Source organism: Mytilus galloprovincialis, chromosome 5 (assembly GCF_965363235.1).
Source record: "Mytilus galloprovincialis chromosome 5, xbMytGall1.hap1.1, whole genome shotgun sequence".
In the NCBI taxonomy this organism is placed as follows: Eukaryota; Metazoa; Mollusca; class Bivalvia; order Mytilida; family Mytilidae; genus Mytilus; species Mytilus galloprovincialis.
In genome coordinates this window covers 70,939,051-70,955,968 of record NC_134842.1, presented here as the reverse complement: position 1 = coordinate 70,955,968, position 16,918 = coordinate 70,939,051, and the positions used below count along the sequence as shown (strand labels likewise).

The following is a 16,918-nucleotide window of genomic DNA, read 5'->3' as shown; positions in this document are numbered from 1 at the left end:
TCGAGTGGGATTTCGTCTTTGGGAACGATTCACAATGCGGGGTATTAGCTCTTTATTTACACACAAGTCGGCAGTTCAATACAATGAATATAAACAAATTGATAAGTCCAAATTCATTTAATAAAGTCCAAATATAAAATAGCAGTGTTACAACTTAGATATTTTAAGCCGAAAACAGTATATATGATTGCGATGGAAAATCCGAACGCAGTTCAAGTGCTCTCGTTGGCATATCCAAACGGAGTCCCTGAATACAAATTTATTTTTCTTTAAATACCAAATAGCGTTTTTAACAACAAAGTTTGTAATGGTCATTTCGTCAACAAAAATTAGATAACAGATTGATTACGTTTGTCAAAGAGAAATTGTTTCCACGCTTGTGTATTGAATTAAACATGATTGATCAAATAGAAATATTGAATAACCGTAAGATTTAGGTTTAATCTTGACCATATAAATATTGATAAAAATATAAATGTATAATCTAACATGTTTGAGGTGTAAACAAGTATTTCTGACATTTAAATCAATTAAGAATTTCGAGATCATTACTATTGAATAAATTAAATATGCCTGGTGCATACGAAATGTACACGTTAATAAACTGTAATAGAAACCAACATAATTAGATAGTTTGGAATATTGAATTTAGTACAAAATAATGTGTGACAACTATTCCCTTTTCAAGAAAATTCGTCCCGAATTTAAAAAAGGACAACAGCATTGAATTCAAGGTCCAACAACAATTATTAACAAATGTTCAAGATCGCCGAGATTGTCTGTTTCTTGTGTAAAAAGTTCTGTGGTTGGTGTGTCTTTGCTGTTGTAATGCCATTTGCCTTTGGTTGTTTTCAAGTTCCCTTAAAGTATTTATCAATCCAAAATTATCACTCTGTAATTGTTTTATTTCTTGCTCTAACCCATCTATTTCAGCGTACTTTACATTGCATTCCATAAAATTTATGTGTGTTTGATCTTCCCAATAGTTTTTCATACGATTAGAATTATTAAGTTCAAATTTTAAACTCTTCGGTTCATTTTGAATCTGCTGATTTTGGTATGGAGAATATTCCGAAGATAAAAATACTTCTTGATTTTGTTCCTGTAAACTGGAAGTAAATTTGTCCATGTCCGAATCATAAACTTTGTATTGATTTACGATATCTTTATGCTGCTGCAGCTCATTCGTAATTCGTTTACAGCAGATTCCAACGAGTATGCAGCAACAGGTAGATTCTTTGGTTAGCTTCCTTACTAGCTCAACCATGAAATGATTATTACCTTAAAATTGGGAGGAGCATAGCACCAATTCATCATCCAATGAAAACACTCATATCAATGGCCTGTTTATAATATGTATGTTTCATACAAACAACTTTGCAAATTAAATTTTATTTCTTATAGTCTTTGATTGTATTAAAAAGTTCTTAGTATTACAATAAATTAAGAGCGGAGTTACGGTTTATGTTTTGTTCAAGGATGATAATATTTAGTGTTGGTTCAATGCTAAACAAATAGAAATTTTATAGAAAATCCACAGTGCTAGCAATGATTTCCTTAAAACAAGTTTATAAATTTAGATATTGTTTGAAACAAATATAAATATGGACCAATTCAAGTACACCTTCTAGGGTGCGCTCGACTTTCGTGACTTAGCACGGTTTTTTTTTAATTTAAAGGTTGTTTAGGACTTTTTGTAAACTATAGGTTGCATTTCTGTAAATATTGATAATGCAATTTCCCATAGGAACTCCTTTTACGGCTAAAACTGTACCACTTTTACTGTGAAGTTTTGAAAAAAATCTTATCCTAGAATTGAATGTTCATATGCACCACAATTGTTTTCAAATGTCAAAATATAGGGCTGTGTGGCATATTTTCAACGTTTATATGCCCTGAACTTCTCAGAGTTTAAACTAACAATAATTTTCCCCTACCTCGAATGAAAGGTTACCACAGATTTCAATGTAAACAATATGCACTTGTTTGTTTACTGGTAACATTGCCAAGTTATGTATCTGTGAGATGGAACACAGAGAGCAATCCTGGGAACCAGTATGTAAACAAAACTATTTTCTATGAATATTCAAGTTCTCCCCAAAAGAGGCGCGTTTTGAGAAACAGCTCTATTTACAAAGTGCAACCTATACAAACATTTATTCAAAAAGAAAACTCTCTAAAATCAGTTTTTCTCACATTAATACTCATTTATCAGAATTATAGCCTTAAAGAAATCACTGTGTATACTCTAAGTTTGTCTTTACTGTACATTTTATACCCCCTCCCCTGTTTCAATTTTTTAAAAGAATTTGAAAACAAGATTTTAATTATTGCCAGCTTACCCTATTTGCATATTTTCTCATAAAAAAATGCCTAGAACCTGTTTAAAACTGTTTTGATAACATATTGAAAGCATATCAGAATACTATAAATGTAATGTTTAGCAGTCAATCATTACAACATTCAAGATTATATAAAGTATCCAATCCAGACTCTGTCTCCAGTCCACATCTTACTGTATGCCTATTTGTCAATTAAAAGTACACATTTTCTGCCTCAAAAGGTCAATTTAGAATTCTTATCACAACAGTATCATCTGTAACCATATATCTGACACAATTTAGCAAATATATATACTAGACGTGTTCAAAGAAAGCCATATTTGCAATAGTTGTATGTATGCAGATACCAGTCTGAGATATAAATTAACTTAAAATGTTATAGAAAAGACTGCTAACATCTGATTTTTGCATTACTACTAAGTATAGTTATTGTTTTCTATATCAAGAACTTTCAAATCATAAAATCATAGCATTTACAAGTTAAGTTATTTGTTTTATGACCCAGAAGTTAGGCAATTTTCTATGTTTTTGCCCCTGGGGCCTCACATTTCCTAAATCCTTCTGCTGTTTCTAGCAATTTGGAATATTTAGTACATATTCAGGATAGAACACACTATTGTAAGTTTTGTTAAGATATTTTGTTTTTCTAGCTCGTATATATTATGCCGTGGTGACAAAAAAACAGATAAAGGCGTTGCGGTTTACTTTATGGGTTATCGAAAGGATACAAACACCCCATAAATAATATTCAGGAAGGATCTATGAGTTTCAATGACTGCGAAGAGTATATATAAGCACTTCTTAACAATTTAACTTACAAATATGCAAAATATTATGAATTAATTTTATATCCAGGACTTTATGTAAACTATGCATACTGTAAACTGTCGATTTATGATGAGTCATCATATTTAAGGCCCAGGATTCTATCAATCTTCATTAAATATTTATAAAACTTCATATTTGAGGTTATTTCTTTAAAATCTGTGAAATAAAGAAAATTTGGTCAAATTCTGAATGTTCCCCTTTTTCACCCTATATATATATAGTATAGGTTGCATTTCTGTAAATATTGATCATGCAATTTCCCATAGGAACTCCTTTTACGGCTAAAACTGTACCACTTTTACTGTGAAGTTTTGAAAAAAATCTTATCCTAGAATTGAATATTCATATGCACCACAATTGTTTCAAAGGTCAAAATATAGGACTGTGCGGCATGTTTTCAACATTTATATGCCCTGAACTTCTCAGAGTTTAAACTAACAATAATTTTCTTAACTACCCCTACCTCGAATGAAAGGTTACCACAGATTTCAATGTAAACAATATGCACTTGTTTATTTACTGGTAACATTGCCAAGTTATGTATCTGTGAGATGGAACACAGAGAGCAATCCTGGGAACCAGTATGTAAACAAAATTAATTTTCTATGAATATTCAAGTTCTCCCCAAAAGAGGCGCGTTTTGAGAAACGGCTCTATTTACAAAGTGCAACCTATAAACGCTAGCACATCATAGAAAATCAAGTGAGTAATATTTGCTTAAAATTTTGTAACAAAAATATCTGTGGATTTTCTACAAAAATCTTGGTTCATTTGCCACAAAATCCCGTTTAACTTTAAAAATGCAATGAAACTATAACTAATAGTGCTTGTCGAAGTTTCTCCTTTGTATATGTACAAAATTGCCCATCTCTAATATTCATTATCTTTACTATTTTCATACTATTGCAGTTTGAAAAATTCGTAATTCAAAGGCAACAGAAGGATATTTACGCCGTAATTGTACCATTGTTAAGTACATACACATACCTGCATTAATTTGTAAAAGAACTGATTGAAATAGAATTGGCAAATCAAACACACCTACAACCTGCTTATGAATTTGATTTGATTTAGATTGAAAACTTATTTTTAAACTGACTTGTAAAACTAGTTTTACAATGTTTATATTCTGTCACTTGTTCTGATTGGTTTTCTGTTTAACTATTGACTCTACCCAAAGTCTTGTGTACCTTACCTAATAAAGATTTCATGGTTGAGCTAGCAAGGAAGCTAACCAAAGAATCTACCTGTAACTTCATACTCGCTGGAATCTGCTGTAACTTCCAAGTCTTCCATGTCTGAATCCTTTTTCTTGTTTTTAATCAGTTGTTTTAGGTTGATATTTTCTTGTTTGATCCTTTGAATTTCCAAGGTCTGGTAAAATTTTCATTAATTTTTTATATGCAAGATGTCTGTATATATAAAAATAAGAAGATGTGGTATAATTGCCAATGAGACAACTCTCCAAAAGAGACAAAATGCGCATAAATTGACAACTATAGTTCACCATACGGCCTTCAACAATTAATAAAACCCATACCGCATAGTCAGCTATAAGAGGATCCTGAAATGACAAATGTAAAACAATTCAAAAGAGAAAAGTAACGGGCTGATGTTGATTTCACCAGTAATAAAAACTAACTTAACCAGTATTTTGCTTGAGTAATATAAAGACAAAATACTTCAAGAAATGGAAAATATTTTTCAGCTTCAAGTAATTGGAAATGCTACCATTATACATTAGCAAACAAAATTGCAATGATAATGTTTGGACAAAAAACGATATGTGAAAAACATGGTCGGATTTTCACGAAAGGCATAAATAATAACTATCCAGGCTGTGGAACTTGCTGGTGCTGTCAGAAGCCAAAAGGTTATATATTAATTATTTTTAAAACAATAAAGACAAATTTTAAATCACTTGGGAAATTATCAATATAATTTCGTCTAAGGAAACTTGTGGTATTTTATTTACATCCGTTGGCCTCAGGACAAATATGTTAATTCATGTTAGGTGATCTGTTATATTACCTCTCAGTTTTGTAAGCATCCTACTGAGCACCGCCGTCTTTGTTTAGTTGCTTATCTTATTATCAAAACGGTATCATATGGGTTTTTTTTTTTCTTTTAAATTTGCATATATTAGCCAACACTGAGAGCTATAATATTAGTCTTGGTCTAACTCCTGCTACAATGATTTTATATTATTCCAAACTCTAATTCAAATATCCATAGGCGGATCCAGGGGGGGCCGGCCCCCCCCCCCTTTTCTGGGAAAAATTTGGTTGATTATATAGGGAATCACTGAAGCATGACTGGAGCGGGACCCCTTATGAAAAGTTCTGGATCCGCCACTGTATACTATAACAATCCACTAATTCCATACGAAATTATCTATGAACTTTTATTGACGTTAAAAAAGAGGCAGAAGATACAAAAGGGACATTCGAAACTCACATTTCAAAGAGAATCTGACAACACAATGGCAGAAATCAAAATAACGATAAAAAAAAAACAAAAAAAAAAAACATAGAACAGGGTGACGGAGTTAGATCTTGTAAAAAAGGCAAACGTATGTATATTTTTTTTGTAGTTTTAAATGCCAATGTAGAAAAATACCAGCAACAACACCAATATACCAATATATAACGAATCAAAATCTTTATATTTTTTTCTTGCATATATATTGCGTAAAGACGTCATAAAAAGTCTGAAAAAAGATGACCTTGTACAATGCCAAAATATAAGTATCGACTGGAGAGAGGACCGTCAATGTTCGTTCATTACTGTATAGGATTACATACTTTGTTAATATTACTTCCATGGTTATATCTAAATCATACATTTAGTTAGGTACCAACCATCTTCTTTTAGGAGAGGGAGGAATGCACAGGTACATATTACATATTTTAAAAATGTTCATCAAAAACGAACTTTTGAATAAAGTAGGAACAACATTCGTTCTTTTTTAATCAATGTTGTTTTCATTTAATTACTAGGTTGTCAATAGAAGCAACCCACTGCTTTACTTTTCTTCCGAAACAAAGATTTCATGTAAATTTAACAAACTTTCAGAATGGTTTGATAATTTTGTATTTAATTTTAATTTAAATGAATTGTTGTGTTGCCACTCTTCCCCCTCACAAAAGATGAAAGATCGATATCTTATATCGCTAAAATAAAAACCTATTATTTGTATTACGCATGTTGTGTCTTTGTTTATAGTAAGTTGGAGTATATAAGTGTGTTGAAAGAAATTGTATTGTGTAAAATATTTATGGAACGTTATACAAAACATTTCATTATACTGGTACATTATCCTTGTCAACCTTTTCAAAAATAGTCAGATTTTGCCTTTTATAAAGCAATCTCAAACTGCTCGAGGATACTTATTAATCTCAATTGCAAAGGTGGTGTCCGTTGCTAGGAAGTGAATATACACAGAGGGAACAAACACGGATCAATTTCATACTCCATAGTTATCTTGAGAGTCAATTTCTTTCACATCGCTGCATAATGTCATTTGTGTATTAAATGAGGAAAAACAAATAGAACTATCTTTCAAGATTTAAAGGGTAATTTGTATTGATATCGGTCATTATGGAATCTATTAATGATACACTTACTTTAGATAATTGATCTTGTTACAACACTCGACTAACATTGTTTGTATTCCCCTGCCGTCGGCATAAAGTGTTAACTTTGACCGTCCGTCTTTCCGTCCGTCCGTTTGTCCCATTTCCGTTTGTTTGCAGCTTGAACGAGGACATTCGTGTCCTCAGAAACATTCATCTTTTTTTTATTATTATTTTGGACTGTACGGCGAAATTGTATGTTTTTTTATTTAATGTCATGTATGGTTCAATACTGGATGGGAGTTAAATTCGTGTTGCCTAGCTTAAAGATTTATTTTCAGCCTTTTTATTGAATTTTGTCATCCTATTTTGTATGTTTATATTTCTGAAATGTCGAAAGAAAATACAACGCCAAATACGTATAGATACAAACAACTCTCAGATTATGGCATCACTGTAGATAATCCTGAAAGAATTAGTATCAAGTTCAAAGTAATGGCTAGTAATGATGCCCCTATCGCTTTGATGTCTACCAATAATGAGAAGAAGCCTTTGTTTGAGTTAGTATTAGGTGGTTGAGGTAACTCAAAGTCAGTAATCCGTGACAAAAGGCCAGGCCGAAGCTTGGCGAAACATTAAGGAAAAATGATTCGTCATAATAAATCACAAGTATTTAAGGTTATAAAGGAATAAAGGAAAAATCCGAGATGAGGACGGACGCAGAAAGAAAATTATGCAATGGACTGATACTTCAAATCCATTAAAAACCAAAGACATCGGAATATCAACTGGCTTTGGATCAACTGGAAAATGGTAATTTCCGTGTTAAGGTATCTGCTTTCTGTTTTATATTTGTCAAAATATAATTTCTCTTAAGGAAATGCGATTACGTTTGTTTCAGGTGAGTTTGTTGATAACAAATTTCCTTCAAAACCAATTTGACACTTTCAGGAGGGTCCGGATTGGGTTAGCAGAGTAGAGAATAATGGGGAAAATGTGCGGAATAAATGGCAAAATAAATAAAGAATACAAACAAATAAGGCCAAAAAATAAAGAATAGAAAATAAAAGGTGTGCTAAAATATAAAGAATAGAGAATAATGGGCAGAAAATTAAAAAAGAATACAGTAAAATGACCTAAAGAATTAAAGAAACTGAAATGACGGACCCCAATTGAAACCCTCATTTAGTTGTTACGATATACAGGAGCTTGATTTTCTTATTTCGCTTTCCTCGATAAAGGTTTGATGTGTATCAGGCGCGGTATTTATTTTCTGTGTAGAGGTTTGAAGACTGGAATGTCTTTTGTATTGAAGGGGAGCATGCTGTTTTCTATTTTTCTTCGACTAGTGCGATTTGGATGTCTCATATGCCTCTTTTTTCTACTGACGTCAATTACATGTATATCTTAATAATTGATTGGTTGTAAAATTAAGGAGGAATTGTTTTAAGGATATGTGGTTTCTCTGTAAAACATCTCTGCGTCCTTTTTTAATACATTGAACTATGCAAATTTCTTTTCCCTTCCACATTATTATTTATTTATGGCGTCTATTATAAATAATGAAAACAAACTATTTTTTACTCCCTACAATATTTATTAGTAGTAAGTTTTGCATGACATCGCTTTATAAAACTCTTGACCCTATTTATTTATTTACATTTCTTGATGATATAACCTCCGATATTATCAAAGCCATAAGCTTGAGACTACACAGAGTCAGGGATAGTTTTTAACATATATTAAATCTAGACCATCCCATTAGTTGAAATTGACGTAGATGATAAGAACTAGAAGTCACCGTGCGATCTTCATTAATAACCAAAACCTTTACCATATACTCGTAGTTAGCTATTCAAGCAAGTTCGATGGCCCTCTTCTTCATCTGTAAGTGGTGTTTCAATTTAATTTCTAAATGTTAATAACAATGTCTCGCTATGGTGGTTTGTTTGTCGATTCAGGCACACCAAGTGATTGCAAGGGAAAATGTCACATACATGGTACATGCGAAAGAGGAAGATGTAGATGTAAAAAAGGATACACAGGAGATGGCATCAACGTTTGTTCTAGTGCGTACCGTTTACAAAAATAAAAAAGGCATCATGCTATGTATATTTCAGCTAGAGATATTGTGAATTTGAAAAATAAAGACTTGTCCACATCTGAGGATGAATTTCATTAAATTGGACCAAAGAGGATACTGTGGTGTATTTAATGCAGCATCTTTCAATTTGTATTTGACTTAAATCAAAGGTTACAAGATTTAAAAAAAAATATCTGATCTGGTTTGATGGCTAATAAAAGACCGAACAGTTGAGTTTCAACACACCTTCGGGTTATGGTTCTATTCTTCGCATTGCTAACATAACGTGACTGTAATAACATTGCTCTTACTGGTTTTTTTTTTTTTTTGTGCATTCAAAAGTTAATACATTAACCCATTGTTGTTACTTTTGTCACTTCCTCGGAAGTGTTTTTGTAATTAGAGTTACCACACATGGTTGGAAAACATCTAAGCGTTTACGCCATCGTTTAAATTTGACACACCGCCAGTCTATCACCTGAAGTTTGGATTTTATTTGTTTTGTGTCGTTATTCATGGCAACAATGGTGAGCTTATTTCCACGTGTCGTTCCATTTAGTTCTATATCGAACAAAAATTTTTAGTGTTCGTTTTGTACTAGATACCTTATAATTCTTGGTTAAGAACAGATCATTTGACGGCGTTGGAAATTAAGCATGATGCATTGCTGAGTATGAGAAAGAAAGATATTTGTCTTGATTTTGGTGCACGATTTTATATCTTTATCACAGTTATAATTGAGGAAAGTTAAACGAGATGGAAATACAAACCATAGTTATATACTTTCATAGTTATATTATATTATTTATGGATAATAAATTGTAGTAGAGAATTTGCATACACATGTAGCAAAGGTTGCAAAATCTCGTTTAAGTTTAGTTTAGTTATTAATTAGTCAATTTTTTCAACGTCATTCTAACAGCTGTATGATAATTTGCAGATATGTTGTTTCTTTCAATGACCTTAATATGTTCTGTATATTCTCTATCACCAGAAAGTTGTACATGTTCAGCGAGTGGCGATCCACATTACAGAACTTTCGCCGGACAAGTATTACATTTCATGGGAACATGTAAATATACTTTGTCTCAATATGTTAATCCAAGCAGTAGATGCAGATTTCATGTTCAAGTCAAGAATGAAAACAGAGGATATACACAAGTCTCATTTACAAGGTCTGTTATGTAGTCGTTAGAAAGACGAAGATTGACTTGTTAAAGAACAACATTGTCAAGGTAATATCTTAAATTCAATATTGATATAATAAGCTAATGGGCCAAAAGATAAAAAGGGATATTCAAACTCATGAATCGAAAAAAAACTTACAAAAAAAAACGATCAAGAGACAAGATAATCTTTAATTAAGATTATAGAAAAAAGATAAGAAATTAGTAAAAAGGGTGGTAAAGGTTTTTTTTTCGTGCAACGTGTTTTGCCATTTTTATTTCACGTGCAGCCGTGAAAAGGGTTCGTTATTCATCGTGTTTCGTGAAATCGGTAAAAAGTTTAACGTGTAAGAATCGTTCATCGTGAAATGGCAATTTTATTTCGCTTGCAGATAACCCCCCCCCCCTATCTTTACGCCCCTTAGTAAATACACACTCTTATAAAAAGGGGCGGAAGATACGAAAGAAACAATGAAGATAACTGACAACATCATAACAAATGTATAAAAGTGTTGATCGTGCAAACATTTTCAGAATGGAGCACTTCAACGCTTCCTACAAAATGTGCGTCTGTAAACACTTTTACACCTTAATAAAATTACAAATAGAAGCATTCATTTCTTAATTGTTTTTTCAATTTGTTTTTTACATTTGTAGGTGGATGGAATTAAAATATATCTACCATATAAAACTAGATATTTCAGTATCATATATTCAGGACGTTATGTAAGACTAAAAACTACATGTAAAGTTTTGATTACATGGGACGGGAACAGCGCAGTAACTATATCGGTACCGAGTCATTTCAGCCGGAATTTAATTGGCTTGTGTGGAAATTGTAATGGCATTCAAGATGATTTTAGAACAAAAGATGGTTTGGACGTGCGCACAAAACCGGACAAGTTTACGCTTATTGGTGAAAGTTACCTGATTCGAGAAGGCACTAGCAAAAAGTTAGTGTATAGCACACGTACAGTAATACAGAAAAGAGATTTAGAGTATTGTCAATTAATCAATATCAAACACATAAAGAATAATTCAGAACTTAATACCATAGCACGAAACAATACTGAATATCTATACAAAATGATACGGCCAAACCGCTCTAAACGAAAATAAAGAATTTTGGAAAAAAGTTTTATTTTTGGCCTTTATAAGTGCTTTGTAGTTGATTTTTTTTTAAATGAAGAAAGAATGAGCAAAATAAAAAAAAAATACATGATCTCAAAACTTGATTAAAGTAGTGGAAACTGGCTTTTTTTTAATATTCTCTTATTCTGTTTTTGCGGGTTTTTTTTTCTTTTTCTGTTCTTTTTTGCCGTATTGTTTGGTCATTTAGGTTATACCATTGGGTATTACATAAATAGTTCATAGTTAGAACATGGGAAATTTTAATATATTGATAGGATTAAATGTATCATTATAACATATATGATTACTGAACGCTATTTGGCATACATGTGAGAGGTTTAATTAATCGTTTTATACATAAGAAAATGCCAAGTCATGAATATGACCGTTTTTTTCCATTCGTTTATATATTTGAGATTTTAATTTTTCCATTTGATGATGCACTTTTTGTTTTGAATTTCCTTGGAGTTAAATATTTTTGTTATTATTTCTTTTTTATTGATGTTTTTTCATTAATTTTTATTTATTTCGTCATTAACTTTAAAAACTGTTATTAGTTCGTGTCTCAAGATGTGTTGCCATTAAGCAAACAAATAACAGAAATTTTCCCAAAAAAACAAGTGCCTGCGTGAACTAAATCATGATCAAAATTATAAATCGTATGTCTACATGATTTTTCTAAACTCAATTCAGGTGTGGCGTGACAACCCCGCCGGATCCTTGTACGTCAGCACTGAGAAACAAAGCGAATAGAAACTACGCCTGCGGGCACTTAAATCCAGCTAACCCAAGCAGCTCGTTCAAAGACTGCTCACAAATAGACAAGGCATTAGTTCAAGATATATATAACACTTGTGTATATGACTACTGTGCATACAGTGATCACCCAGATATATTAAATACAATTGTTTGCGAAGCTGCTGAAGGCCTAGAAGAAAGATGTGAGAACATGGGTGTTAGTATATCATGGAGAACAAAACAATTTTGTCGTAAGTGTGCTGTTTCAAATTTATATCTAGTGTAAACGATAAATCACCCTTTTAGAATTTACTTTTTAAGAATCCTAATGTTGATTTCGTCACTGTGATTATGTCAAGATATGAATAATTTTCAAACAATAAATTTTGATAACGATGTTTTAATCGATTATCGAAAGTGGAAATATGTCATTTGTACCCCAGCTCCGTTTGTTTTTGCATGTAATCTATAAGTATTGAAATGGCATGCATTATATCTGCAATTACAACTACATTATTTTTGAATAGCTTTTATATGTGAAGGCAATATGGAATACAGTAGTGCTGTAAGTGGATGTCCAGCCACATGCGTTGATATACATGCCCCTAATACATGCAAACTACCCCGATCAGAAGGATGTCAGTGTAAAAAAGGATTTGTACTCAGTGACATCGAATGTATACCGATAACTCAGTGTGGTTGCAAGCTATCTTCCGGTGAATACTTTCCAGTAAGTTATAGAATTTTAAAACTCATAAAGATATCAAGCTGATTAATCTGGAATGACAAACGCACGATTCACGCTTATCAGACTCATCACTGGCACTGAAACAAAAACCTATTGTGTCAGAAGTTCGGAATCATAGGTTTTTGTCCTACGATGCTGGGTAAAATATTGTGCCTTATTTTTTCTTTTCAGATAAGACTTCAATAGCACATAAAAGGTCATTAACCAAACTTTAAGCCGATTTTAGATTTCTTTTCTATCGATTTGAGACCCAAATAAAACTAATGTAAATATAACGTAAAAGTCTGAGTCAGCCTTAAGCTTTTCCCGCCATAAAAAAATAAATATCTCGAAAAGGAGCTCATAACCTATCAATATTGTTAACTTATTTTGTTCCTTAACTTATGTTCTTTCGATTAATAGTATTAATATTAAATTCAAGCTTTTATTAATTTCACCTATGTACATCCTTAAGTGTATTGAATAATTTAACATTACAAAATAAGGTATGTATTCATATTATTTCAATGGAAAGATTTGTAACTCTCATTTCGGTTTTTGAAGGCGACCTTATATGCATCCTATATTTTTTTTATGGATGTACACCGTTTAGTTTACTACTCGTAACAACGATTGTGTCGAATTGAGAACGATATATCCAAATTGAGATTCGAAACTCATTTGTTACTTCCATATTCAGCTGTAAAATACAATATTGTCTTTTTGCAATTAGATTGATACAGAAATTACATCCAGAGATTGTGGGACGGTGTCCAGATGCGTTGCCTCAAAAACAGGTGACGCAAACATGCAAGTCATTAGACGTCAAAAATGTAACAGGAATGCACAATGTAAAATACTCAATGGCGTTTATGATTGTGTTTGCGAAGAGGGTTTCAAAGGAGATGGAATCAAACAATGCAAAGGTACTGACATCTTTTATATCTAAATAGACGTAGTTATCCTAATATACAAATTTGTTCTGCATTACTTAAAATCACATAAGTGCCGGCATAATTTGCATCACAATTTAAACCATTTGCCGTCATAATTTAAAATTAATTGTTGAATGACGTCAAAAGGTTATTAGGTGATAAAATACTAAAACTGTAAATACGTTAATAGTTGTGTGGTTTTACCGTCGTAATGTTCAATAATAAAGATAATGTAAAGTTCAGGTTAAAATATAGATATGCTTTAAAAAGTAATTATATTAATCATCGCAATATACATTTTGACCTTACCTCAATCTGGTGATGCAAAGCACAATTTGGTTCATTATTTTTCTGATTTTAAAAAGCTGCAAACTGTATTTATTTTCCTTTGAGATTATCTGGTTTTTTCTTCTTCCGGTTTTTCATGTTTTTCTTTATTCTGAGACAATAATGATATTCCACTCCTAGCATATATTGAACAAAAGTTTAGACTAAAGACAGACGACATCTGCTATTTTTGTATCACATTAGTATCGTACCGTGATTATGGCTGGAAATTTTGTCTTAGAACCATTTCTTACTAGAAAAAAAGTCTAACAAAAACCCTAAACTCCAAGGTAAATCTAAAAGGTGGAAGCAAATAAGAACTGACGAAATCAAACGTCATCAAACAATGGAATTAGTGAAAAACATCTCTCATTTTTCTGACTTGTCTGAGGAAAATGGTGGTTTAAACCTGTTTTATAGCTCCTTTAAACCAAACAGACACAACGACAATAAAAATATATATATATAAAGTTTTATTTCTTCCAATTGTTTAATGAAAAAACAAATTAAAAAGGAACCATGTTCTCGTGATTTATAATTTGTTTATCAAAATAATACAAAAAAGGTATTCAAAGGAAAGCCACAACCTGTTACAGAAAAAGTGAAATTAAATCGTGTTTTGTAGATCAGTTGGTCAGGATCAATTTCAGCATGTGTATATTTCTTTGAACTATTTGTAAGGCTTTCTTTTGAACACAGCATAATGAACTACGATCGGATTCATTAAATAGTCAACACCCGTTTTTCTTTGTAGAATTTTCCTATGTGTTTTTTTCTTTTTATTATTATTTCTATTTAGACGGGGACAAGAGTTGTTCCTTACATATTTTTTATCTGAATACATCACAACAGTAGTATTGCATATGGTATGCAGATTTATCTTTTGGAGTGATTGTTACCCAGTAAAGGATACGGATCTTTGCACATATGACTGTCATATAGTGGCATGAATCTGCACACATTTTAGCGATAGTTTACAATTTGTTGATTTGTTCATTGATACGTTTAGAAAATAATCGTATTTAATATTTAAGCAATGTGTACGAACTTTAACACATATCTTTTTAAATCATCTTTATCAAACCTTTAGGGGAAATATGTATCAAATATATAAATGGGATTATTCTTCGAAATTTAAATTAGAATAAAGTGTATTTATATTTTCTATACAAAGCACCTGAAGATCCAGAAGATGTTGATGGTGAGTATGTTCTTCAAATTAAGTGCAAATTAAAACAGACAATACCATGGCCAAAAATTTACAAACAAAAAGTGAAAAAACAAACATAGATATTTACTTTTCCAATACACAATGTGGGAAATTTCACTATGACGAAATATTTATTGTTGGAAGAGGGGCGAAAGATACCAGATGGACAGTCACACGCATAGATAGAAAATAAACCGACAACGCCATGACCAAAAATGAAAAAGACAAACAGACAAATAATAGTACACATGACACAACATAGAAAACTACATACTAAGCAACACAAACCCCACCAAAAAATGGGGGTGATCGCAGGTGCTCTGGAAGGGTAGGCAGATCCTCCTCCACATGTGGCACCCGTCGTGTTGCTCATGTTATTACAAACCGGTAAATAGTCTAACTCGGTAGGTCACATTCATGAAAAGGGAAGGGGATTGTAGTTGGAAAATTTATTATAAATTAATATTAGAGTAGTTTTATATAATGATATCTTTTTTTACTCAAGAGTTGAGTATTTCGACATAACTTTGTGGCAACTCAGAGTTACTTTCCTCATATACACTTTAAAACAACTTCAGGAAAATTAATGCAGTTTTTGAACAAGTAATGTTCAAACTTATTCATACTATATTCATATATTATTTTTAACGTCAGGTAATAGAACTTCATGCATGGTCTTTTACGAGTACAATATATCTCGTTTAAATTCGATTTACTTTTTGTCATTTCGAGCCTTTATTCGCTTGCAATATATAGCTATGTCGTATATTTGTTGAACATTGTCGAAAATCTTAAGTTGCTAACGTCTACGTCATTTTGGTCTCTGGTGAAGAGTTGTTTTATTGGTAATCATACCCCATCTTTTTTATATAATCTTGTTATTAAAATCGGAACACATTTGTTGCCCGAAGAATGACAAAGTGATTAGGATTTTGATGCTTGTGAAAATTAGACAAATATAAATGAAATCGATCAATTGCTGAAGAAAACCTTAGTGTGTTGTTCTCTTAACTTTATTTGCTATGTCATTGTATTGCAGGCTCAACGACGTATAAACCACATCTCAATTTATTCATAAATATTTCAGAATGTCGAAAATCCACAAAGGGTACGGAATACAAAGGTCGAATTAGTTTGACACAAACTGGGCGTTCCTGTCAGTATTGGGAACGGCAATATCCACACAAACACGTGTTTAGCAACCTGAAAACGGAACATAATTACTGTAGAAATCCTGACAACAGCGGACAACCATGGTGTTATACAAATGATCCAACCACACGTTGGGAATATTGTAAGATACCTATGTGTGGTAAGGTTACTTGCTTTAATTTGTGTTACTTTTTAATCATATTACAATATGTATAGAGGTCGTAATTTAAGAATCATTATATTGTTTTTCGTTCATTTTTTTAAATAAATTGTTCAAATTACTTTTTACCGCATGAATAAAATATATTGATATGTGACATTTTCAATCAATTCAAAGTATAGGGGTGTATTGTATGTACAAAATATAGAGCAGTTATTTTAAGGAATACAGGATTCCGTATTCGATTTGCTAAACAGCATTCGTTTTTCGATAATTTATTTGTCATCCGTTTTGCTCCATTCTATGCGCTCAGACCTTACCCACGGTATTCGGTCTATGTTTCATTTGACCATTTCTTGATGCATACATTTGTCAGTAGGACAGAAACAAATCAATTATGCGTATTATCAAATAATTACTTGTCTTGGTTCATCAGTTTAATCGATATTAAATAAAACCTAATTTTAAAATATTTAATTTTATGTATTATTACATAATTAAGCAATAAGTCCCGTGTTCATAATACCATTTTTGCCGTGTAAGA

General features: G+C 31.8%; 1 protein-coding gene across 6 annotated transcripts in view; it reads left to right on the top strand.

Annotated features, from left to right (window-relative positions):
- The window catches only part of LOC143076335 (zonadhesin-like), a 92,134-nt gene that overhangs the window by 61,834 nt on the left and 13,382 nt on the right, over positions 1 to 16,918 (top strand). For all 6 annotated transcript variants that reach the window (XM_076252059.1, XM_076252056.1, XM_076252055.1 and 3 more), the window contains one exon: positions 16,150 to 16,374. In XM_076252059.1, the coding sequence (XP_076108174.1) occupies positions 16,150 to 16,374 (225 nt within the window). The remainder of the gene's footprint in view (positions 1 to 16,149; positions 16,375 to 16,918) is intronic.